The sequence below is a fragment of the Oryctolagus cuniculus genome, chromosome 1 (genome assembly GCF_964237555.1).
Source record: "Oryctolagus cuniculus chromosome 1, mOryCun1.1, whole genome shotgun sequence".
Taxonomy (NCBI): Eukaryota; Metazoa; Chordata; class Mammalia; order Lagomorpha; family Leporidae; genus Oryctolagus; species Oryctolagus cuniculus.
This window is the reverse complement of record NC_091432.1, coordinates 117,415,389-117,442,662: the sequence shown is the minus strand read 5'-3', so window position 1 is coordinate 117,442,662 and position 27,274 is coordinate 117,415,389. Positions and strand designations below refer to the sequence as shown.

The 27,274-nt window shown below is 39.9% G+C and overlaps 2 protein-coding genes and 1 pseudogene across 2 annotated transcripts in view; all 3 read left to right on the top strand.

Annotated features, from left to right (window-relative positions):
- Positions 1 to 4,985, top strand: part of LOC103350538 (uncharacterized) — an 84,111-nt gene extending 79,126 nt beyond the window's left edge. The window contains exon 28 of the mRNA XM_070047786.1: positions 4,657 to 4,985. The gene's annotated coding sequence lies outside the window, so the exon portion shown is untranslated. The remainder of the gene's footprint in view (positions 1 to 4,656) is intronic.
- LOC103349071 (olfactory receptor 8B3) lies at positions 4,834 to 5,508 on the top strand. Its single transcript, XM_070061049.1, has one exon. It carries the CDS (start codon positions 4,834 to 4,836, stop codon positions 5,506 to 5,508), a length of 675 nt encoding a protein of 224 aa, XP_069917150.1.
- A 20,449-nt stretch (positions 5,509 to 25,957) lies between these two features.
- LOC100354335 (olfactory receptor 8B3-like) lies at positions 25,958 to 26,908 on the top strand (annotated as a pseudogene).
- The last annotated feature ends 366 nt before the right edge of the window (positions 26,909 to 27,274 follow it).

The following is a 27,274-nucleotide window of genomic DNA, read 5'->3' as shown; positions in this document are numbered from 1 at the left end:
ACCTAATAGATATCTTCAGAACTTTCCACCCCATAGACACAGAGTTCATGTATTTCTCCCCAGTACATGGAACATTCTCTAGGATCGACCATATACTAGGCCATAAAGGGAGCCTCAACAAATTCAAAAAAATTGAAACTTACCATGCAGCTTCTCAGACCATAGCACAGTGAAACTCGAAATCAACAACCCAAGAATCTCTACACCATATGCAAACATATGGAGAATGGACAACATGATCCTGAATGAACAGTGGGTTATCAAAGAAATTAAAAGAGAAATCAAAAGATTTCTAGAAACAAATGAAAATGATAACACAAGCTATAAAAACCTGTGGGACACAGCAAAAGCAGTGCTAAGAGGAAAGTTTATAGCAATTGGTACCTACATCAAGAAGCTGGAAAGGAACCAAAGAAATGAACTCTCCATGCACCTCAAGGATTTAGAAAAACAGCAGCAAATCAAGCCCAAACCCAGCAGGAGGAAAGAAATACTAAAGAGAAGAGAAGAAATAAATAGAATTGAAACAAACAAACGAAAAAACAATACAAAAGATCAACAAAACCAGGAGCTGGTTCTTTGAAAAATGAACAAAATCGACACACCATTGGCCCAACTAACCAAAAAAACGAGAGAGAAGACCCAAATCTGTAAAATCAAAGATAGTAATGGAAATGTAACAACAGACACAACAGAAATAAAAAGAATCATCAGAAACCACTACAAAGAGATGTATGCTAACAAATTGGGGAGACTTGAATAAATGGATAGATTCCTGGACACACAGAACCTTCCTAAACTGAACCGTGAAGATATAGAAAATCTAAACAGACCCAAAACCATGGAAGAAATTGAATCAGTAGTAAACGCACTACCAAAAAAGAAGAGCCCAGGACCAGATGGCTTCACCGCTGAATTCTACCAAACATGTAAAGAACAAATAACCCCAGTTATTCTCAAATTATTCAAAACAATTGAAAGGGAGGGAATCCTCCCAAACTCTTTCTATGAAGCCAATATCACCTTAATTCCTAAGCCTGGAAGAGACACAACAGAGAAAGAAAACTACAGACCTATCTCCCTGATGAACATAGATGCAAAAATACTCAACAAAATTCTGGCAAACTGAATTCAACTGCACATCAGAAAGATCATTCACGCAGACCAAGTGGGATTTATCCCTGGTATGCAGGGATGGTTCAATATTCTAAAGTCAATCAATGTAATACATCACATTAATAAATTGAGAAACAAAAATCATATGGTTATCTCAATAGATGCAGAGAAAGCATTTGACAAAATACAACACCCTTTCATGATGAAAACCCTAAGCAAATTGGGGTTAGAAGGAACATTCCTCAACACAATTAAGGCAATTTATGACAAACCAATGGCCACCATCATATTGAATGGGGAAAAGTTGGAGGCATTTCCATTGAAAACTGGCACCAGACAGGGATGCCCACTCTCACCATTGCTATTCAATATAGTCCTAGAAGTTTTAGCCAGGGCCATCAGGCAAGAAAAAGAAATTAAAGGGATACAAATGGGAAAGGAGGAAGTTAAACTATCCCTATTTGCAGATGACATGATACTATATATAGGTGACCCAATAAATTCCTATAAGAGACTATTGGAACTCATAGAAGAGTTTGGTAAAGTAGCAGGATACAAAGTCAATGCTCAGAAATCAACAGCCTTTGTTTACACAGTTAATGCTGTGGCCAAGAAAGAACTTCTAAGATCAATCCCATTCACAATAGCCACAAAAACAATAAAGTACCTTGGAATAAATTTAACCAAGGATGCCAAAGACCTCTATGATGAAAACTACAAAACACTAAAGAAAGAAATAGAAGATGACACACAAAAAAATGGAAAAACCTGCCATGCTCATGGATTGGAAGAATCAATATCATCTAAATGTCCATTCTCCCAAAAGCAATTTACAAATTTAATGCAATACCAATCAAAATACCAAAGTCATTCTTCAAAGACCTAGAAAAAACGGTGCTGCAATTCATATGGAGAAACAGGAGACCCAGAATAGCTAAAGCAATCCTTTACAATAAAAACAAAACTGGAGGCATCACAATTCCAGACTTCAAGACATACTACAGGGCAGTTATAATCAAAACAGCCTGGTACTGGTACAAAAACAGATGGATAGACCAATGGAAAAGAATAGAAACACCAGAGATCGATCCAAACATCTATAACCAACTCATATTCGACAAAGGACCTAAAACCAACCCCTGGAACAAGGACAGCCTCTTCAACAAATGGTGCTTGGAAAACTGGATGTCCACATGTCGAAGTATGAAGTAAGACCCCTAGCTTACACCTTATACAAAAATCCACTCAATATGGATCAAAGAACTAGAGATGCACCACGACACCATGAAACTAATTGAGAGCATAGGGGAAACCCTTCAAGATATTGGAACAGGCAAAGAATTCCTGGAGAAGACCCCAGAGGCACGGGTAATCAAAGATAAAATAAACAAATGGGATTACCTCAAATTGAAGAGTTTCTTTACAGAAAAGGAAACAGAAAGTAAAGAGGCAACTGACTGAATGGGAGATGTTATTCACAAACTACACAACAGATAAAGGATTAACAATTAGAATCTATAAAATGATCAAGAAACACCACAGAATCAAAACAAACAACCCAATAAAAAGATGGGCCAAGGACCTTAACAGACATTTTTCAAAAGAGGAAATCCAAATGGCCAACAAACACATGAAAAAATGCTCAGGATCCCTAGCCATCAGGGAAATGCAGATCAAAACCACAATGAGGTTTCACCTCACTCCGGTTAGAATGGCTCACATACAGAAATCAACCAACAACAGATGCTGGCAAGGATGTGGGGAAAAAGGGACACTAATTCACTATTGGTGGGAATGCAAACTGGTCAAGCCACTATGGAAGACAGTTTGGAGAGTCCTCAGAAACCTGAATGTAGCACTACCACAGGACCCAGCCATCCCACTCCTTGGAATTTACCCAAATGGAATTAAAGGGGAGAAAAAAAGAGCCATTTGCATTTCAATATTTGTTGCAGCTTAATTCACAATAGCTAAGACCTGGAATCAACCTAAATGTCCATCAACGGATGACTGGATAAAGAAACTATGGGATATGTACTCTATGGAATACTATACAGCAGTAAAAAACAGTGAAATCTGGGCATTTACAACAAAGTGGAGGAAGCTGGAAAATGTCATGCTGAGTGAAATAAGCCAGTCCAAAAGGGACAAATATCATATGTTGTCCCTGATCGATGGCAACTAAACGAGCATCTAAAATATACCCACTGAAGTGAAATTGACACTATCAGAGACAATGACATGATCAGCCCTTGTCTAGACTGTTGAGGAACAACTTACTATTTTATTCCTTTTAGTATTTTGTTGTTGTTGTTGTTGCTCTTGTTCTACTTAATACCACTGGTTGAACTCTGTAATCAATACACAATCATTCTTAGGCGTTGAAAAATTAACAGAAAAGTGATCTCTGTTAAACATAGGAGTAGGAATAAGAGAGAGAGGAGATATATAGCTTGGCACAGGCTCACTAGGACTTACCTCCAATGGTGGAACTAGAAATGTGCCAGGGGATTTCAACTCAATCTCATCAAGGAGACATGTACCAATGCTAGCGCACTTGGTAAAGTGATAAGTATAAGTACACAACCGATCAAAAAAAGATAGGGTAAGTGTTGAAGAGATTTTACAAACAAGACCAGTATAAGTAAATAATGAAGGATTGAATTAAAAGGGAGAGAATGATCCTGCAGGGAAGGCAGGAAATACAGCAGACTCATAGAATGGCAAATGCCCAAAACAGTACTCCGGCCTCAGAATCAACTCTTGGGGCATTCGGATCTGGCTAAAAGGTCCATAAGAGTCTCACAGGCATGGAAAGCCATGACATGGTGGCAAAAACAACCTAAATGAAAGATCCTGGTGAACAAGACCCCAGCAGAAGGAACAGACCATCAAGGAGAGAGGCACCTTTCTCTGAAGGGAGGAAGGAACCTCCACTGTGATACGGCATTGACTAAACAAGTTCAGAGTTGGTGAACTCAAGGGGCTTCCATAGCCTAGACAGCTCATGGCAAGAGCCTCGGGTGATTGCTGACGCCATAAATAACAGTGCCAATTGTTAAATCAACAATGGGAGTCACTGGGTACAGGCTCCCCATGTAGGATCTCTGTCCTTAATGTGTTCTACTATGAAACTTAAACACAACACTACTAGTCAAACAGTACCCTATACCTTGTGTGGTTGTGTGAGTGCAGCCTGTTGAAATCCTTGCTTAGTAAATACTAAGTTGATCTTCAGTATATGAAGGTAATTGAAAATGAAACTCGATGAAGGGTGGGATGGGAGAGGGAGTGGGAGAGGGGAGGGCTGCGGGAGGGAGGGAGGTTGTGGGGGGAAGCCACAACAATACAAAAGTTGCACTTTGTAAATTCACATTTATTAAATAAAAAAAGAAAAAAAAAAGAACTAAATGGGACTCTGTCCTAGGAACTCTGGTAAAAATAAGGGATTTGGATGTTGGAAGTGGTATCTTAACTCCTAGGCAAAATGCCCACAACTGGGCTTTAGTTTTAATGTAACTGTTTCTTCTCTTCTCCTAGAAATATTTCAAGGAAGAATGGCCTCAGGAAATGAGTCTTCAGTGACCCAGTTTATCCTGCTGGGATTAACTCAATGGCCGGAACTGCAGCTGCCTCTCTTCTTCCTCTTCCTGGGAATCTATGTGGTCACTGTGGTGGGGAACCTGGGCTTGATTGCTCTGATTGGTCTGAACCCTCATGTACTACTTCCTCTGCAACCTGTCCTTCATTGATCTCTGCTACTCCTGTGTCATAACCCCCAGAATTCTGGAGAGTTTTGTGAAACAGAACATCATCTCCTATGCTGAGTGCATAACTCAGCTCTTTTTCTTCTCTTTCTTTGTAATTGATGAGTGCTGTGTGTTGACATCGATGGCCTATGATAGATATGTAGCCATCTGTAAGCCCCTGCTGTACAAGATCACCATGTCTCCTCAGGTCTGCCTCATGCTGACGGTATGTGCATATGTCATGGGTTTTGTGGGTGCCATGGCTCACACTGGATGCATGCTGAGACTCACCTTCTGTGATGGCAACATCATTAATCATTACCTGTGTGACATCCCTCCTCTCCTCCAGCTCTCCTGCACAAGCACTTTTATCAATGAATTGGTTATTTTTATTGTGGTGGGCATCAACATAACAGTGCCCAGTCTTACTCTCTTCATTTATTATACTCAGATCCTCTCCAGCATTTTGTGCATCCATTCTACCAATGCCAGGTCAAAAGCTTTAAGAACCTGCAGCTCCCACATAATCACTGTTTGTCTTTTCTTTGGATCTGCATCTTTTATGTATTTTAAGCCTTTTCCTGCTTGGTCTTTGGCTCAAGATAAAGTATCCATTATTTTTTACACCATTGTGGGCCAATGATGAATCCTTTCATCTATAGTCTGAGAAACAAAGATGTTCATGTTGCATTGAGTAAGACTTTGAAGAATAGCATACTTTCCTGACTTGGAGCAGTCTTTGTTATAGATGCCAATTCCTAGTAAAAAGCACATGATATGTAAATCCATGGAAAGAAGGGTAAGAAATCAAGATCAAATGGTAATATTTGGAAAAGAGGTAAATTAATTTAATTACATAGATCACTTCATGAGTCAAGACAATGGATGCAAGTGGAGTATCAGACCTTCAACATTTCAGAGAGCCTGGAGAACTTTTCATTCTGTTATTCTCAGGAAAAAATGTAGTAATGATATCACTGTAAGAGGGAAAAGTTGAATGATGTTAACTCCATAAATGGTAAGACTGAATTTTTAGACTCTGACACATCTAGGATTTCTGTGCAACTTTGTCATGGAGATATTAACTTCTGTGAATCTAGATTCATTCACTTATTCATAAGTTGAACAACATTCTGTGTAATGTTTTGGAGGCTTTTGTCTTGGGAGATTGCTTTGTTTCCATTAAGGGAGAAGTGTGATACTCTTCACACTCTGGTCTCTGGTCCACTTTCATTGTCATCTCAAGGGATGGTAAGACTTGGAAGGTTTCTGTCTTGTTCTGGTTAAAGATAGGAAGCAAAAATGATCTTTTAGAATATCTAGATAAAGAAGACCTCCACTGTGTTTAAACACTTGGACTTCAGGGCAGGTGGTTACTGGAACATGCTATGAGTTCATTGGGAATAATTTTACTATAAATATTTACTAACTGTTAGTGCAGAAATTTTTCCTCTCTCCAAACAGATTTTAAAATCTTAAACCATTATCTGTCAGCAATTTCTCTTTATTATCTTCATTTTCCTTTTTATGGAGGAGACTTACATGGTATAAATAATGACATGTTCATCAGCAGATATTAGCTGAGCATCTGCGTTGTAACAGGTTATTTTTAAAATTCAAAGATCTAGTAGTGAAGATCACAAAACATCTATGCTCTCAGAGGGCTAACTGTTTATAGCAAGGTAGAATAGGTTGCAGGTGTTCAGAAGGAGACATGATGAGTGAGCAGATACCTGCGAACATATCATGGAAATGTTATGCAGAATGATATATTAAGGTAATGATACAGAGAGTACCTGTGAGTTGTACTTTAGATGGGGTCATCAGGCCTTCCTGGTGAAGTGAGATTCTTGTCAGCAGCTCATAGTGGTATTTTTTTTCTTTTTCTTTAAAAAATCCATCTAGTCACTCTAGGTTATTTTTATTTATTAAAAAGGCCAAGAATAAAGTAGAAGAAAATATTTGTGGCTAACATCTTATAAAGTTTACACTCAGAATACCTAAAGTAATACCCAAATTCAATAATAGGAAAGCAAACAACTTAAATAAAAATGTACAAAATTTGAGAAGTTACTTCATAAGAGTCAAGTGGATGGTAAATTGCTTGAAAAAAATGCTCCATGTTATTAGTCATTAGGGAAATAAATATTAGGGCAATAAAATTTACTCCCCAAATGTCTGCAATAGCCAGAAGCCTGGAATTCAATCTGAGTCTCCCATGTAGGTTACAATGACTCAAGTACTGTGCCATCACTGCTATCTTCCATTGTATGCCATAGTACAAAGCTGGAATTGCAATAAAATGCTTGCTGTTCACTATTCAGTCTTTTCTGATTTGCTTTTCAATTCTTTCTTGAGGCAAAGTCAAGGACCTGGGTGCTGGGCAGCTCTCACTGTCTGGCACCATCTTCCAGGGCAAGCCATCCAAAAGGCTACAGTCAACTAAGAGACAATGGAGCCTAATCCAGCTAAATTTGAGACACCCACACCTCATTCAATCCTCTCTCATGAATTGGCCTGACTGCCTGACTACTGATGACTACTATCTTTTTTCCTTCTCTTTTATGGTACTCAGTGGGGCCCCAAATCTTTCACTGTGGGTGCTAGATTCTGGGAGGGTTCTCCAAAGGCTGGAATTATACTCTAGACAGATACTCTAGGACACTTGAGTAGATCTGATTTTTCAGTGACTTCCTTTAGAGCTATAATCTCATTCCCATCCAGGAACCTTAGCTGCCTTATATCCTAGGGTGGTGAGAGTGCATACTCTACACTGTACTGATTAAAGCAATCCTAGTCAAAGCCTAATGTCAATCTTGGATGCACTAGTAGGGCACATGCCCATGCTGTGCAGGTTGACTAGGATCTATCTCTTTTTCATTTGTTCCTCCTTGTTCAGGTCATGGCTATATCTGACTGTCAGTCCTGGCTTATATGAATCTTTCTGCTTTCTTCACTCTGTTCCTCTCCCTAGTTTCCAAACCACTGTTGCCTCTGTAAGGATGATCAAATGGCTCTATACTTATCCAATGACTTCAGGCAGGACTTTCTTCCTCTTTCCTCCTTTGGGGCCCTCAAATGCATTCTCCACTACACTGGGGAGGGCCACTTAATTGGAAACTCTAAGGAAACTTCTATTCTTTCATATTTCTACCACTTCCAAAATCTTTGGAAACATAACTGCCCCTTGCTCAGTCTTCTTACTCTTTTTACCTCTGAGAAACTCTTAAGAAGGGCATAGAAAACTCCAGACACATAAACTGCAGCCCTCACTCCTGGGGATAAATTACAATTATTGAAACAGCAGCAGCTTTTCCACAATCCATTTCTCTATCACTTCTTTGATTTGCCTCTTAAGCCTGAGCAAATATTTCAGGCTGTAGATATTGCAAATCACTATTGCCCAATCACTTCTCTATGCTATTTTCTATTAGGAATTTTTCTTTGAAGTTGTCCTCCACAAATACCATCCTCTCGTCTTCTGTCTCTTTAAACATGCTTTCTGTGTTGTGGCTTTGGGTGCCACTTTTCAATACCCCCTCTTGCACCTATCTAGAGTTTAGGAATAAGTGCTATGCACTTCTTTGTAGTCTTCGCAGGAACTGACAATACTATTGTTGTTGATTCTTTAAGAAAGAGAGGTACCTGTGGCAGAGGATATAAAGCAACTGAGACTACATCAAAGAGAAAATAAACCTAGCATCAAGTAAGAGATAGAACCAAAAACAGAGAACTCTATCCCTAGGGACTCCACATTAGGGTGCATCTTGGCTGAATGGGACAAATTTAAATTGGAAAGTCTAAAGAAAAAGGGGCTCCTTTTTCAATAACATAGCCTGGCCTGGATGCAAGCTGGAGGACCAGGAATACTTGCCCAATAAATGAGTGCACTAGCTATAATACTATTCTCCAATTGGATCAGTTTTGTAAGAGAGGAGGGAAATGGGCAGAGCTTCCAAATAAGCCTTTATGGCCCTATATCAGGATCCTGACCCAAACAAGCATGTAGGGTTTGTCTGGCTCCCATCAAGTTTCCCTTTTTTAAGCAGGAGCCTGATTAGTTAGATAATTCTTTACCATGTGCTCCTCCAATGAGGTCCACTTACTTTCCCATTTCTTCTTCACCCTGACCTCTAGAGCAGGAGGATCCTATACTTCTTCTTTCCTGGGTTGTTTCCTCATTCAACTGGGTACTCTTTTTTCTTCTCCTTTTAGAGGTCTTTTCCACCCCTACCTTCAGTACCCTCCAGTCAGGATGATGAGAGTCCTAAGTCCAGCAAATACTTGCAGTGAGCCATGATATAAAAAGTCTGAAAGAAACCTCCTCCCTCTGAGAGAGGTCTCCAATGCGGACAGAGATAACATCAAGGCCCACATTCTTTCTCTATGTCTTATATCTCCTTAAGCAAGGAAAAGCCTGTATGATTTTTTGAGAACCAATAAAAAATCATGCAAGAATTTACTTGAGTTACTATGACTTACAACCTGACTTGGCAAGACAGAGAGGTCCTACTGTCTATGAGTTAAAACACACAGTGGAGGAAAAGTGAAGGGTAGCTGTTGGGGCTGCCTAAGGTCAAGTGAAATAGGGCAGCACCCAGGTGGGATTCATGGCCCTCCCCATAACTGTTCCTGGTTGAAATTACCAGATGGGATCTCCTTATCTGGACAATAGGAATTACTTCATAACTTACCTCTTAGTGGGAATGAAAAAAAGGTGTAGTAAAACCAATAAACTACAGGGAGTATTGGTTGAAGACTTTAGAAACTACAATAATGACATGTAATTATGCCAGGATGGTCAAGTACTGGGCACTCACTTCACTAGTGAGTCCACACCTGATAATAGGTGAAAATTACAAAATGGCCAGACCATGGATCTGAGCCCTAATGGTCTTTAGATAGCACTAAATCAAATGGTAAACACAGTGCTTGGAGATAAGGTAGGACTGAAATGGGACTGAGGAGGAAAACTGGGATCACAGGAGGAGAGATGCAAGGCCAGACTTCTTATGGTACACAGCTTAACTGTCACCCAGGAGACACCCAGGCCAAGAGAAGTTTGGAGGCATGGGATCTGGGCAATAGGTATTAGAGCCACCATTCTCTGGTACCAAATATTAGCATTGTAAGGTAGAGGGCCATTGGATAAAGAACTATCCTTGCTTGCATGGAAGAGGGAAGCTTCCTGGGCCTTGCCGTCTGTGCCAACAGGAAGGGCACTAGAGATGAGATTGCCTGGAGTCCTGAATATGGCATGGATCGGCCTGTACCTTGTGGCGGAGACTGCTGAGGACTCAAGAGGCCCAAAGACACCCACTGGCTTCAGTGGAATATTTGACCTTCCCTGCTGAGGTGCCTAAAGTGATCCTTGACATGACAGGTTGATGATTGAAATCTTATTAGACATGGGAGTGGCTTGCTCTGTCCTAGTTGACTTCTCTGGACCCTTGACATGTCAGTCTTGCACCAAATCTGGAGTAGATGGGAAGAAAAGGCCAAAAAAGTTACTTCTCTCTATAGCTGTGCAATGGGATACTTGACAGTTTCTCATAGTTTACTCATAGAATCAGAATGCCCAATATCCCTCTTAGGGAGACATCTATTGAGTAAATAAGGAACCATTATCCAGATGATCTCCTCATCTGTAATCCTATTAGAAAACTGATGAAAATGCCATAAGGATGTTAAATTTCCTGGGAGAACATGGCTGTTGCTTTTTCTGTGAAAATCCAAATCTTATCACAAGAGATAAAATATCCAGGACATACAATTGCTCCCTGAAGATGGGATTTGACAATTGACTACATGGAGGCAATCTCTCAGTGCTGCCACACTTAACAGGTAGGCAACTCAGGACATTGGTAGGAATGACAAGCTTTTGAAGAAAATGTGGATTCCTAGATTTGAGGACATAGTGAAGCTCTTATATGAGCCTTAAATAAACAGAATAGGAGCCCCTGGAATGGACTGGGGGATTCCAGAGAACATTCTAGAACTGAAGTAAAAACTAAAACTGCTCTTGCCCTACAGCTCCCCAGTGTAGAAAAGTCATTTTCTCAGTACATAGAGGAAAGGAAGGGACTAGCCTTAGGTATCCATAGTCAGAAATTGGGGACTTAGCCAGTGGTCCACTGTAAACAGCCAGATTATGTGGCAGCAGGATGTCCAGAATACCTGAGGACTGTAGCTGCTACTGTTACAGTGGTTGAAGCAATATCCAAATCAACTCTTTTTTTTTTGACAGGCAGAGTGGACAGTGAGAGAGAGAGACAGAGAGAAAGGTCTTCCTTTGCTGTTGGTTCACCCTCCAGTGGCCGCCGCGGCCAGCGCGCTGTGGCCGGTGCACCGAACTGATCCGATGGCAGGAGCCAGGTACTTATCCTGGTCTCCCATGGGGTGCAGGGCCCAAGCACTTGGGCTATCCTCCACTGCACTCCCGGGCCACAGCAGAGAGCTGGCCTGGAAGAGGGGCAACCGGGACAGAATCTGGTGCCCCAACCGGGACTAGAACCCAGTGTGCCGGTGCCACAAGGTGGAGGATTAGCCTAGTGAGCCGCGGCGCCAGCCCCAAATCAACTCTTGAGGAACTATCCCTCATCAAATACAGGGGGTCCTTGATGCTAAATGTTATCAATGGCTAACTAGAGGTTAACTCTTTTTCTCTTAAGATTTATTTGTTTATGCATTTGAAAGGAAGAGTGACAAAGGGGGGAGGGAAGGACATACACACACACAAACACACAGAGCACTTCTACCCACTGGTTTATTTTCCAAATGGCTGCAACAGCCTGGTCAAATTGAGGAACCAGGAACTCCATCTGGGTCTCTCACATGGGTGGCAGGGACCCAAGATTTTGGGCCATCTCCTGCTGCTTTCCCAGTTGCATTATTAGGAAGCTGGAGTTAGAAATGTGTCAGGGGATTCCAATTCAATCCCATCATGGTGGCATGTACCAATGCCATCTCACTAGTCCAAGTGATCAATTTCAGTTCACAATTGATCATACTACTAGGTCTAAGAGTCAAAGGGATCACATAAACAAGACTAGTGTCTGCTAATACTAACTAATAGAATAAAAAAGGGAGAGAACAATCCAACATGGGAAGCGGGATACACAGCAGACTCATAGAATGGCAGATGTCCTAAACAGCACTCTGGCCTCAGAATCAGCCCTTAAGGCTTTCGGATCTGTCTTGGCATGGAAAGTCAAGACACTGGCAAACAAAACAAAACAAAACAAAAAAAAAAAGGAAAAAAACCTAAATAAAAGATCTCTGCAAGTGAGATCCCAGTGGAAAGAATGGACCATCAAAGAAGGAGGTACCTTTCTTTGAAGGGAGGAGAGAACTTCCACTTTGACTATGACCTTGTCTAAAAAAGATTGAAGTCGGCAAACTCAAAAGGCTTCCATAGCCTTGGCAGCTCATGACAAGAGCCTAGGGTGATTACTGAGGCCCTAAACAAGAGTGTCAAATTGTTAAGTCAACAACAGGAGTCACTGTGCACTTACTCCTCATGTAGGATCTCTGTCCTTAATGTGTTGTGCAATGTGAATTAATGCTATAACTAGTACTCAAACAATACTTTACACTTTGTGTTTCTGTGTGGGTGCAAACTGATGAAATCTTTACTTAATATATACTAAACTGATCTTTGTATATAAAGAGGATTGAAAATGAATCTTGATGTGAATGGAATGGGAGAGGGAGTGGAAGATGGGAGCATTGTGGGTGGGAGGTAAATTATGGGGTGGGGAGGAAGCCATTGTAATCCATAAGCTGTACTTTGGAAATTTTTATTGTTAAATAAAAGGTAAAAAAAGTGGAGAAACTAGGACTCTGACACCCTGATTTGGATACTGACATCCAAATCAGAGACTTAATAAGCTGCACACAATACTGTCTTCTTGAGGTCAATTCTTAAGCTATCAGGCCATGTTGTAGGACTCCCCTGAGTCCTCAAATCCTCAAAACCTGTCAAACCTTAACTCCAGTCAACATTTTGCCTGAAACAGATGGTAGGGAATTATCACACTCTTGCACAGAAACTATGGAACAGACATACTCTAACAAACCAGGTCTAGAGGATGCGCAATTACTTAATTCTGATGCTGAATGTTTTACTGGTACAAAGAGTTACACATATAAAAATCTGGAAGGACATTGTTAGCCTACAGGATGTTGTAGAGGGAAAAACCCTGCCACCCAATTTCTTTGCCCAAAATGTTGAACTTGCTGCTCGTATTTGGGCTCCACAACCAGTGAAGGGATTGAGATGAAATATGTAGGAGACTCCAAATACACTATTCTAATCTTACACACCCATGGTGCTATCAGGAAGGAAAGAGGTCTGCCTAATGCAAAGAGCTTCCCAACTAAATATCATGATGAAATATTAAAACTACTATAGGCAGTATTGATGCCTGGGGAGATTGTGGTAACTCACTGTCAGAGACATCAAAAGAGGATACTCAGATCATTAAAGGAAATAACTTAGCTGTAGGGCTGCTAAGATGTCAGCCTTCCAGGCCATAGAAACTCAAGCTGTTTTGATGCTTGTCTCAGGAGACTTACCTATAAGTTCACAATACCCTTTAGAAGAGGAGACATGGGCAAATGAAAAGGGACTTAAGAAGGATGCTGGTGGATGATTAAAACATGATGTCAAGAATTTTTTTCCTCAAGCAGGAAATTATTAAATATTTAAATAATGCTCTTCACTTGGGAAGAGATTTCATGACTGCAGTGTGGTACTGTGATTTGTAGGAAAGAAGACCCCAGCAAGACTGTTAAAGAAGCAATGAGGGCTTGTGAACTATGCTTCCAAAATGAGCCAGGTTATCCTCAATTTTTCCTACTTCCACCTGAGCCATGCAACATCAACACACTCATCCAGGGGAAGACTGGCAAGCGGAGTTTACTCAAACACCCTCTACTGGACAGTTTAAGCACTTCTAGGTCTTTATAGATAGCTTCACTGGATGGTTAGAAGCCTTCCCAAGTCACACAGAAAAAGCAAGAGGAGTGGCTGAATTCTTACCAAAACATATTATTCCATGCTTTGGGTTCCCAGGCACCCTGCAGAGCAACAGTCTCCCTTCTTCACTGCTATGATAACTCAGCAAATATATAAAGCCTTAAGAATTACATGCAAGACACATTCTTCCTACAGGCCATAATATCCATGAAAACTAGAAAAGGTAAATCAGTTTTTAAAGTCAACTATGCCAAGAAACCTCAGAAATAGTTAAATCTATTCCCTAATGCCATCTTAAAAATAAGAACAGCTACTAAATCAGTTCTTAAATTCAGTCCTTTTGAAATGTTATATGGAAGACTTTTCTTGTGTGATTTAGATCCCAATTAGACAGTTGATCATGTTATCATTTCATGTTTATTTTAAAAGCAAAGGTGGGACAGGGAACAGTTGGGTTGGATAAGAGAGATACAGAGACACACGGACAGAGATGTCCTGCTTGCTGATTTTTCCCCCAATGCTTGCAACAGTGGGGCTAGTTCAAGCTGAAACCAGGAGCTGGTAACTCAATTCTGGATCTCCTACATGAGAGATAGAGACCCAATTGCTTGGACCATTTAACTGCCTCCAAGGGTGTGCATTAGCAGGAAGCTAGTTTAGAAGTGGAGTTGGGACTTACACTCTGGCAATCTGATAGGAGATGTGGATTTACATAGTAGTTTTCCATGATAAATGTATAAAAATGGAAAAATGTTAGTGGTTTCCATGTATTAAGGGAGAAATGGAGGCAGGAAAGAACTGAGTATAAAAGGGCAACATGAAAATTTCTTGTAATGAAAATACTCTATATTTTGTTTGAACCTATGAAAATAAGCTACAATTTTCTTTAAATTAGAAATACTTTCTGTAGAAATGAGCACCTGATAGTTTATTTTTATTTATAAACAATTCCTTTACATTATAGAACTTTGGTCATGACATTAAAATATATTGGCCAGTGGTACTGCATGTTCTAGAAGGTTAATTTAGTTTGACATGATCCTGCAAACCATAAGTCCTCTTAGTTAAACACATTTTTCTTTTCTGCATGATATAGTGTAATATAAAGCTTAAATTACCACTGATTTGGCAAGTTAGAACATATGGGCTTCCATTACCTAAAAGAAGTCAGAAATGAGTGCTTAGTGTTACGATGTATCTCAGTGAAAAAGATGAATCATTTGCCATACTTTGTTATAACTGAGTTACTCTCATGTGGCCATCATGAAAAAAGGAAGGGAGGTTGCAGGCAAGATGGCAGAATAGGAAGGGAGCACACTGATAGTCCGGGGAGAGACAGTTTAATAAAAGTGGAGATACTGCAGGTTCAAGGAAGAGTAGGGGAAGAAACAGCAGAAGAAACTCTTCCGGAACTAGTGATTCACAGTGGACCTGCGTGGAGAGCATGGGAGCCCATAGTTTGGGACACCAGCGGCAGACTCAACACACCAGTGCTGGAATGCGAGGTGAGCTGAACCGCAATAGCCCGAGACACTGGCAGGCAAGCGGAGAGAGACTAGAGGGAACGACCCCTGGGGGAAAAGTTCACCAGGCTAACTAGAAGAGAGAGAGAGAGAGAGAAAAAAAAGTGACCGATACGGACACGGGTTTCTCTCTCTCTGCTCACCTCTCAAAGGTGAGCAAGACAAAGCAGGCGCCATCTTGGACATACGTCATAAGCAGAGCGACCTCAGGTCTGCACCGGCCCTGAGCCTAGCAGAAAAACCTGACTCTGGGAGGGGTGAATTAACAGGAGATTAGGACCTAGTGAATTTGTGGTGCTACTGAACTGAGACTGTGTAAAAAGAGACGGTGGGGAGAGAACTCACAGAATTCATGTGAGTACTCTCCAGAGACGCTACAGTTCTGTAACTTTGGCAACCCAGTGGGAGGCTGAAGGAGACTTTGAGCCCACTCTGAGGGCCGAAAAGATTCCCTGTGTAGCCCTTGGGAAAGAGCTTCTGATCTCTGGCTCCTGTGGGTATATCATTTGCCTGCTAACTACCTCCAACTTCGTTCAGCTGTGCAGAATAACTTCCCTTTTGAATCAAAAAAAGAAAGAAAGAGAGAGAGAGAGATCTACCATGCCTAATCTGGGAGTGTCACCTTTGGCACACCAAACAGAGCTCTCAGGCCACACCCATCTCAAGCCTCTAAGGCTCCATCAAAAACAGTCCACTTAATCTAGAGTCATAGTATAACAAGAAAAAGCACCACAGTGAAGAAACCAAATATCTCCAATATGCCAAATAACAAACGCAAAAACCAAGGTAATAAAAACAAGGAAGTCACCATGACGCCCCCAAATGAAAAAGACACCCCAATTCAAGATTATGAAGATGATGAGATAGAAGAAATGCAAGAAGCAGATCTCAAAAAATTGATAAGAACATTAAGAAGTTCTCAAAAACAAATTCTTGAACTACAGAAATCCTTAATGGACAAGATAGAAAATCTCTCTCGTGAAAATGAAATATTAAGGAGGAATCAAAATGAAACAAAACAACTAGTACAACAGGAACTGTGATAGTGACGAGAAATCATAATGAAGTGAGGAATTCAATAGATCAAATGACAAACACATTAGAGAGCCTTAAAAACAGAATGGGTGAAGCAGAAGAGAGAATATCGGACTTAAAAGATAGAGAACAGGAAAGGATACAGTCAAACCAAAGAAAAGAAGAGGAAATTAGAAATCTAAAACATATTGTCGGGAATCTTCAGGATACTATTAAAAAACCCAACATTCGGGTTCTAGGAGTTCCTGAAGGCATGGAGAGAGAGAAAGGATTAGAAGGCCTTTTTAGTGAGATACTAGCAGAGAACTTTCCAGGTTTGGAGAAGGACTGAGACATCCTAGTACAGGAAGCTCATAGAACACCTAATAAACACGACTACAAGAGATCCTCACCACGACATGTTGTAATTAAACTCTCCACAGTGAAACATAAAGAAAAAATCCTAAAATGTGCAAGAGAGAAATGTCAGATTACTCTCAGAGGATCTCCAATCAGACTCACAGCTGACTTCTCATCAGAAACCCTACAAGCTAGGAGGGAATGGTGAGATATAGCCCAGGTACTAAGAGAGAAAAACTGCCAGCCCAGAATATTATATCCTGCAAAGCTATCATTTTTGAATGAAGGTGAAATAAAGACTTTTCATAGCAAACAGAAATTGAAAGAATTTGTCGCCACTCGTCCAGCCCTGCAAAAGATGCTTAAAGATGTGTTGCACACAGAAACACAGAAACACGGTCATCAGTATGAAAGAAGGTAAAGGAAGGAAACCTCACAGCAAAAGATCACAGGGAATTCAAAGCATATATTAGAACCTATCTTTGGCAAATGGCAGGGCATAGTTACCACTTATCATTAGTCACATTGAACATTAATGGCCTGAACTGTCCAGTTAAAAGACACCGATTGGCTGACTGACTTAAGGAACAAAACCCATCTATTTGCTGCTTACAAGAAACACATCCTTCCAACAAAGATCCATACAGACTGAAAGTGAAAGGCTGGAAAAAGATATACCATGCCAACAGAAATGAAAAAAAGAGCGGGCGTAGTCATCTTAATATCAGACAACATAAACTTTACCACAAAAGCTGTTAAGAGAGACAAAGAGGGACACTAATGATTAAGGGATCAATTCATCAGGAAGATATAACAATTATCAATGTATATGCACCTAACTACAGGGCACTGGTTTATTTAAAAGATTTGTTAAGGGACTTAAAGGTAGACTTAGACCCCAATACAATAGTACTGGGGGACTTCAATACTCCACTCTCAGAAATAGACAGATCAATAGGACAGAAGATCAACAAGGAGACAGTAGATTTAAACGACACTATAGCCCAAATGGATCTAACAGATATCTACAGAACTTTCAGTCCTACAGCTAAAGATTTTACATTCTTCTCAGCAGTACATGGAACCTTCTCTAGGATTGACCACATACTAGGCCATAAAGCAAGTCTCAGCAAATTCAAAAGAATTAGAATCATACCTTGCAGCTTCTCAGACCATAAAGGAATGAAGTTGGAAATTAGCAACTCAGGAATCCCTAGAGCATACGCAAACACATGGAGATTGAACAACATGCTCCTGAATGAACAATGGGTCATAAAAGAAATTAAAAGAGAAATCAAAAATTCTCTGGAAGTAAATGAGGATAACAGCACAACATACCAAAACTTATGGGACACAGCAAAAGCAGTGTTAAGAGGAAAGTTTATATCAATAGGTGACTACATCAAGAAATTGGAAAGGCACCAAATAGATGAGCTTTCAATTCACCTAAGGATCTAGAAAATCTGCAGCAAACCAGACCCAAATCTAGTAGGAGAAGAGAAATAATTAAAATCAGAGAAGAAATCAACATTGAATCCAAAAAAAATTATAAAAAATCATCCACACGAGGAGCTGGTTTTTTGAAAAAATAAACAAAGTTGACACCCCATTGGCCCAACTAACTAAAAAAAGAAGAGAAAAAACCAAAATCAATAAAATCAGAGATGAAAAAGGAAACGTAACAACAGACACCACAGAAATAAAAAGAATCATCAGTAATTACTACAAGGACTTGTTATGCCAGCAAACAGGGAAACCTATCAGAAATAGATAGATTCCTGGACCCATGCAACCTACCTAAATTGAACCAGGAAGTCATAGAAAACCTAAACAGACCCATAACTGAGACAGAAATTGAAACAGTAATAAAGGCCCTCCGAACAAAGAAAAGCCCAGGACCAGATGGATTCACTGCTGAATTCTACCAGACATTTGAAGAAGAACTAACTCCAATTCTTCTCAAACTATTCAGAACAATCGAAAAAGAGGGAGTCCTCCCAAATTCTTTCTATGAAGCCAGCATCACCTTAATTCCTAAGCCGGGAAAAGATGCAGCATTGAAAGAAAATTACAGACCAATATCCCTGATGAACACAGATGCAAAAATCCTCAATAAAATCCTCCCAATAGAATGCAACAACACGTCATAAAGATCATCCACCCAGACCAAGTGGGATTTATCCCTGGTATGCAGGGATGGTTTAATGTGCACAAAACAATCAATGTGATACACCACATTAACAGATTGCAGAAGAAAAACCATATGATTATCTCAATAGATGCCGAGAAAGCATTTGATAAAATACAACACCCTTTCATGATGAAAACTCTAAGCAAACTGGGTTTGGAAGGAACATTCCTCAATACAATCAAAGCAATCTATGAAAAACCACAGCCAACATCCTATTGAATGGGGAAAAGTTGGAAGCATTTCCACTGAGATCTGGTACCAGACAGGGATGCCCACTCTCACCACTGCTATTCAATATAGTTCTGGAAGTTCTAGCCAGAGCTATTAGGCAAGAAAAAGAAATTAAAGGGATACAAATTGGGAAGGAAGAACTCAAACTATCCCTCTTTACAGATGATATGATTCTTTACTTAGGGGACCCAAAGAACTCTACTAAGAGACTATTGGAACTCAAGGAGGAGTTTGGCAAAGTAGCAGGGTATAAAATCAACGCACAAAAATCAACAGCCTTTGTATACACAGGCAATGCCACGGCTGAGGAAGAACTTCTAAGATCAATCCCATTCACAATAGCTACAAAAACAATCAAATACCTTGGAAAAAACTAACCAAGGAAATTAAAGATCTCTACGAAGAGAATTACAAAACCTTAAGGAAAGAAATAGAAGAGGATACCAAGAAATGGAAAAATCTTCCATGCTCATGGATTGGAAGAATCAGTATCATCAAAATGTCCATTCTCCCAAAAGCAATTTATAGATTCAATGCAATACCAATCAAGATACTGAAGACCTTCTTCTCAGATCTGGAAAAAATGATGCTGAAATACATATGGAGACACAGGAGACCTCGAATAGCTAAAGCAATCTTGTGCAACAAAAACAAAGCTGGAGGCATCACAATATCAGATTTCAGGACATACTACAGGGCAGTTGTAATCAAAACAGCATGGTACTGGTACAGAAACAGATGGATAGACCAATGGAACAGAATAGAAACACCAGAAATCATTCCAAACATCTACAGCCAATTTATATTTGAACAAGGATCCAAAACCAATCCCTGGAGCAAGGACAGTCTATTCAATAAATAGTGCTGGGAAAACTGGATTTCCATGTGCAGAAGCATGAAGCAAGACCCCTACCTTTCACCTTACACAAAAATCCATTCAACATGGATTAAAGACCTAAATCTATGACCTGACGCCATCAAATTATTAGAGAGCATTGGAAAAACCCTGCAAGATATAGGTACCGGCAATGACTTCTTGGAAAAGACCCCAGAAGCACAGGCAGTCAAAGCCAAAATTAACATTTGGGATTGCATCAAATTGAGAAGTTTCTGTACTGCAAAAGAAACAGGAAAGTGAAGAGACTACCAACAGAATGGGAAAATATATTTGCAAACTATGCAACTGATAAAGGGTTGATCACCAGAATCTACAAAGAAATCAAGAAACTCCACAGCATCAAAACAAACAACCACTTAAGAGATGGGCCAAGGACCTCAATAGACATTTTTAAAAAGAGGAAATCCAAATGGCCAACAGACACATGAAAAAATGTTCAAGATCACTAGCAATCAGGGAAATGCAAATCAAAACCACAATGAGGTTTCACCTCACTCCGGTTAGAATGGCTCACATACAGAAATCTACCAACAACAGATGCTGGCAAGGATGTGGGGAAAAAGGGACACTAACCCACTGTTGGTGGGAATGCAAACTGGTCAAGCCACTATGGAAGTCAGTCTGGAGATTCCTCAGAAACCTGAATATAACCCTATCATTCAACCCAGCCATCCCACTCCTTGGAATTTACCCAAAGGAAATTAAATTGGCAAACAAAAAAGCGGTCTGCACCCTAATGTTTATTGCAGCTCAATTCACAATAGCTAAGACCTGGAACCAACCCAAATACACAACAACAGTAGACTGGATAAAGAAATTATGGGACATGTACTTTATAGAATACTATACAGCAGTCAAAAACAACAAAATCCGGTCATTTGCAACAAGATGGAGGAATTTGCAAAACATGCTGAGTGAATTAAGCCAGTCCCAAAGGGACAAATATCATATGTTCTCCCTGATTGGTGACAACTAACTGAGCACCAAAGGGTAAACTTGTTTAAGTGAAATGGACACTATGAGAAAGTGACTTGATCAGCTCTTGTCCTGACGGTTGATGTACAATGTAATACTTTATCCATTTTAATATTTTTTTTGTTCTAGTACCATTGGTTGAACTCTGTAATTAACACACAATTATTCTAAGGTGTTTAAATTTTAACTGAAAAGTGATCCCTGTTAAGAATTTGGAAAACATTATGCTGAGTGAAATAAGCCAATCCCAAAGGGACAAATACCACTTGTTCTCCTTGATAGGTGACAACTAACTGAGCACCAAAAAGGAAACCTGTTAAAGTGAAATGAACACTAGGAGAAATGGTGACTTGATCAGCCCTCACCATGACTGTTGATGAGCAACTTAATATGTTATCCTTCTTAGTATTTTTTTGTTTGTTCTACTTAATACTTTTGGTTGAATACTGTGATCAATACACAATTCTTCTTAAGTGCTGAAACTTAACTGAAAAGTGATCGCTGTTAAATGTAAGAGTGGGAATAAGAGAGGGAAGAGATGTGCAATTTGGGACATGCTCAAGCTGACTTACCTCAAACGGTAGAGTTAGAAACATACCAGGGGATTCCAATTCAATCCCATCACGGTGGCATGTACCAATGCCATCTCACTAGTCCCAGTGATCAATTTCTGTTCACAATTGATCATAATGATAGGACTAAGAACCAAAGGGATCACATAAACAAGAATAGTGTCTGCAAATACTAGCTGATAGAATAAAAAAGGGAGAGAACGATCCAACATGGGAAGTGAGATACACAGCAGACCCATAGAATGGCAGATGTCCTAAACAGCACTCTGGCCTCAGAATCAGCCCTTAAGGAATGCGGATCCGGCTGAAAAACCCATGAGAGTATTTCAGGCATGGAAAGCCAAGACACTCTGGCCAAAAAAAAAAAAAAAAACCTAAATGAAAGATCTCCGCGAGTGAGATCCAAGTGGAAAGAACGGGTCATCAAAGAAGGAGGTACCTTTCTCTGAAGGGAAGAGAGAACTTCCACTTTGACCATGGCCTTGTCTAAAAAGTATAAGAGTCAGTGAACTCAGGGGGCTTCCATAGCCTTGGCAGCTCATGACAAGAGCCTAGGGTGATTACTGATGCCATAAACAAGAGTGTCAATTTGTTAAGTCAACAACAGGGGTCACTGTGCACTTACTCCTCATGTAGGATCTTTGTTCTTAGTGTGCTGTACATTGAGATTTAATGCTATAACTAGTACTCAAACAGTATTTTTCACTTTATGTTTCTGTGTGGGAGCAAACTGTTGAAATCTTTACTTAAGGTATGCTAAACTGATCTTCCGTATATAAAGAGAATAGAAAATTAATCTTGATGTGAATGGAAGGGGAGAGGGAGTGGGAAAGGGGAGGGTTGCGAGTGGGAGGGATGTTATGTGGGGGGAATCCATTGTAATCCATAAGCTGTACTTTGGAAATTTATATTCATTAAATAAAAGTTAAAAAAAAAGAAAAAAAAAAGAAAAAAGGAAGGGAATGAGATATTTTTGCAATGCAAAGAAAGCCCAGAATTTTTCTACATTCATACTGTATCTGCTTCCAGGTGCCCTGGCTATATTGCAGATGAAATAATGACTTTCATTCTAAGCTCTAGCTTAAATTACTGGAATAAAACTGTTATTGCAATGTGATTTGATGCAACATGAACTTCCATGGAATGTTTCTGACTCTTCTTTTTTACTTAAATAAGAGCTCTTAATATTTCCATAGAAAATATACATTTTAATGAATAACTAAGGTCTTGATCATTTCCATAGATAAAGAAATATCAATCTCATGGGATAATTCTCAAGTTTTCCCTTAAGGACTTTTGGTCTCCTAACAATTTTGAAGAGTCTGAATATAATAATTGGGATGCATTTTAGTAATTATCGAGTTGCAAATTATCCTAATAGTGAAATAAAAATAGGTGTTTTACATTTTTCTTGCCTCTGCTTTTTTCTACTTTTCTCTTTAACACTTTATCCATGACTTATTTAAAAAAAATGATTAGTTAATTAATTCAAGAGTTGGGGTCAGAAGAGAAAGCAAGAGGGAGAGACAGAGGGAGAGAAAGTGTGCCCATCCACTGGTTTACTCCCTAAATTGCTTCAGTGGCCTGAGGACTGATGCCTGGGGCCAGAAATTCAATCCAAGTATCCCATATGTGTGGCAGAAATACAACCACTTGAGACATCACTGTTGCCTCCCAGGGTCCATATTAGCAGGAATCTGGAATAAGAAACCAGAGCCTAGAGTCTAACCTAGATACTTTAATGTCAGAAGCAGATGTTCTTATGGTTGCCGACACTCTAAGTAATCATCGTCTCTGCACCAGTCCCATAACTTTAATATCTATGGAAATCACCCCCATACATTTTCTCCATGTTCTAACCTTTACCTGAGCATAGACCTACTGTATACTTCTACTTGGATGTCCATTTGGCAACACAAGCCCACCAACTTCGAAACTGAATGTACAAATTTAACCAATGTTCCTACTTTTTGTGCATTCTTTCTGTTTGCAGCAATGACATCATTTACTCAAACATATAGGTTACAATCTTTGGGAAGTTTTTTCTATTTTAACTATAAATATGAGAAATTGAATCTTCCATTGTAACACTTCTTCCACAAGTGTATTTTTAGAACTACTCACAGTAGCACTGCTAATTCAGGGTTTTTTGTTGAAAATCATTCATGGGCTGATGAATTATAAATGTTAATTGTCTGCTGAGGTTCATTCCTTCAGATTCCCACCATATTAATCTTCCTACATCTGCACCGTTACTATTTCAATTCTGTGCTAAAAAATGAAAATAAAGATAAAAACCTTCTGTAGTGAATGGCTCCTTGGTTTTTGCACTTGAGAACTTTCTCTACTGATCTAAATGTGGCTTTGACCTGCAGTTTTGTTCTGGCAGTCCTGTAGGGGGCACATTGAGAACTTTTGAGAGACTAAAAATTCTCAGTGTAATGTTCAGGGAGGATGGAAATTATAGTCTTTTCCTGCACTCATCACCACTAATTTGAAGTTCTCCTGCATGACCTCTGAGAGTTCAGAAATGGCCTTTTACATGCTCCTCCTATGTTATTTTGTGTTAAATTCAAGTCTACAAGAAACATTGAGACTACATATGCCTGTTCTTTGGGGCTAGAAATTTGTTATGGGTTTCATGAGTAATGGAGAGGGGATTATCATTCTTTCATTCCTTTACTATAAAATATTTATTGAGTAATTAATATGTGTACCAGGTATTTCTCAAAGGTGCTACAGAAATAGCATTGAAGGAAATAGATAATGTACCTGATATTTTTGTGCTTATATTAAAATATTTGTGAGTTCTGAATGTGTGTTTATGTGTTGTAGAAAGAAGAACATGATGGGGCCAGCGCTGTGGCACAATTAGTTAATGTCTTGGCCGGATGCACCGGCATCCCGTATGGGTGCTGGTTCTAGTCCCGGCTGCTCCACTTCTGATCCAGCTCTCTACCGTGGCCTGGGATAGCAGTAGAAGACAGCCCAAGTCCTTGGGCTCCTGCACCCATGAGGGAGACCCAGAAGAAGCTCTTGGCTCCTGGCTTCGGACCATCACAGCTCCGGCCATTGCGGCCATCTGGGGAGTGAACCATAGGATGGGTTGCGGGTGGGAGACGTTATGCGGGGGGGGAAGCCATTGTAATCCATAAGCCGTACTTTGGAAATTTATATTCATTAAATAAAAGTTAAAAAAAAAAGAAGAATTTGGAAATTTATATTCATTAAATAAAAGTTAAAAAAAAGAAGAATTTCTACCAATGGATGAGTGTAAAGATACAGTATGATATGAAACTTTCTAACAATAAAGTTTTCTTTTTATTAAAAAAAAAAGAAAAGAAAACCACTCTCTCTCTCTCTCTTTGCCTCTCCTCTCTCTGGGTAACTCTGACTTTCCAATAAATAAATAAATCTTAAAAAAATAAGAACATGAAACAAACAGATAATTTACAGTATTTCATATAGAAAGAGATGCAGGTGTAGGAGAGGTCATCCTGGTTCTGTTTTGGGATAGGACTCATTTGGTAGGAAAGCAAGTGTGTGTAAAGTTGCTGTTGGAAAAAGGAATGTCATTATCATGAACTAGTCTGTAAATGCAGTGGAGGCAATTAATGTTAGCTCCAAAGCATGATCTCTGGGGAAACAGAAGACAAACATAAGTTTTCATATTTTTAATGAGGTCCCTTGGATTTCCTAACTCATAAAAAACCCTTGGGTCATTCTAGGAGGTGGCTCTTTTGGTATCAGCAAATCCCTTTTATCACAACATATTCTCACAAGAAAACACCGGTCAAAGCCACCATGAGAAACCATGATCTGTGACTCCTGGCTTCCCAGAGCCTGGGGTACTGAACAATGTGCTCTGGTTCCCTCAATCCCAAACTTGATCAGAACACAGGAAAATCATTCTGAACTTCTCACTGCCCAAACTTATCAGTGCCACTTGCCCCTGTGTAAGAATAGGGGAGTGGAGTTAACAAAGTCCTCTTTGAGCCCTGAGGGAAAAGGGTGAGTGTTGACTGTATCTGTCCTGCTAAGTACTCACAAACCTCATCTGTGGGAGCCCAGAAATACTCAAAATGGCTCACCTTCTCTGCTGATGCCACCATTGACTCTGAGGAGGGCAAAACGTGGCCTGGAGGGGCTGTACAGTTTAGAGTGGTTGAAGAATCCCAGGAGCTCCTCCCTATAGAAGTTGCTTCCAGGTCTTCTTGACATTAAGTGCTCAGAAGGGTGGGCTTGGGTTCATTCCTTCATTCTGGGTCGTAATTCATTAGTGTTGGATTGGGTGAAGAGAACAAGGTTCCCATATTTCAATGTTTCTGTTGTACCTCTAATCACAGGTATGTGTGAAGAAAGAATGGCCTCAGGAAATGAGTCTTCAGTGACCCAGTTTATCCTGCTGGGATTAACTCAACAGCCAGAACTGCAGCTGCCTCTCTTCTTTCTTTTCTTAGGAATCTATGTGGTTGCTATGGTGGGGAACCTGGGCTTGATTGTTCTCATTTTTGTGAATCCTCACCTACACACCCCCATGTACTACTTCCTCTTCAACTTGTCCTTTGTTGATCTCTGCTACTCCTGTGCCATAACCCCCAGAATGCTGGTGAGTTTTGTGAAACAGAACACCATCTCCTATGCTGAGTGCATGACTCAGCTCTTTTTCTTCTGCTTCTTTGCTATTGATGAGTGTTATATCTTAACATAGATGGCCTATGATAGATATGTGGCCATTTACAAGCCCCTGCTGTACAAGGTCATCATGTCTCCTCAGATCTGCCTCATGCTGACGGTGTGTACATATACAATGGGAATTGCAGGTGCTATGGCCCACACTGGATGCATACTGAGACTCACCTTCTGTGATGGCAACGTCATCAATCATTTCATGTGTGAAACACCTCCTCTCCTCCAACTCTCTTGCACAAGCACCTACATCAGTGAGCTGGTGGTTTTCATTGTGTTGCTCATCAACGTAACAGTGCCCATTCTCACTCTCTTTGTTTCTTATACCAGGATCCTCTCCAGCATCCTGCACATCCATTCAGCCCATGCCAGGTCGAAAGCTTTGAGAACCTGCAGCTCCCACATGATCACTGTTTGTCTTTTCTTTGGAGCTGCATCTTTTACATATTTTAAGCCTTCTCCTGCTGGGTCTCTGGCTCAAGATAAAGTATCCACTGTTTTTTATACTATTGTGGGACCAATGATGAATCCTTTCATCTATAGCTTGAGGAACAAAGATGTTCATGTTGCACTGAGTAAGACTTTGCAGAAGAAAAAGTTCTTTTCCTAAATAAAATGGTATTAGTTATCAATGCCATTTCTGGGTAAGGACACATGATATGTATATTCATGGAAAGAAGAGTAAGAAATCAAAATAAAAATGTGAATAATTTAGAAAATAGGAATAATTTAGTTATATAGATCACAAATGAAGAAAATATAAAGAAGTGGAGTGTCAGAACTTCAGCCTTTCAGAGAAAGTCTGAAGAAGAGTTCATTCTGTTCTTAAGATAAATTTCAGGAATTATAATGTGTGTTTTAAATAGAAAAAGTTGCATGAAAATTACACCAGAAATGATAAGACTGTGAGCTTTTTGACTAGGAAATTGTGCAGCTTTTTTTTTTCATGGAGATATCATGTTTGGTGGACTTAAAT

Coding starts and splice junctions, on each gene's coding strand:
- LOC103349071 (XM_070061049.1), top strand. CDS start 4,834: ATGTACTACTTCCTCTGCAACCTGTCCTTCATTGATCTCTGCTACTCC.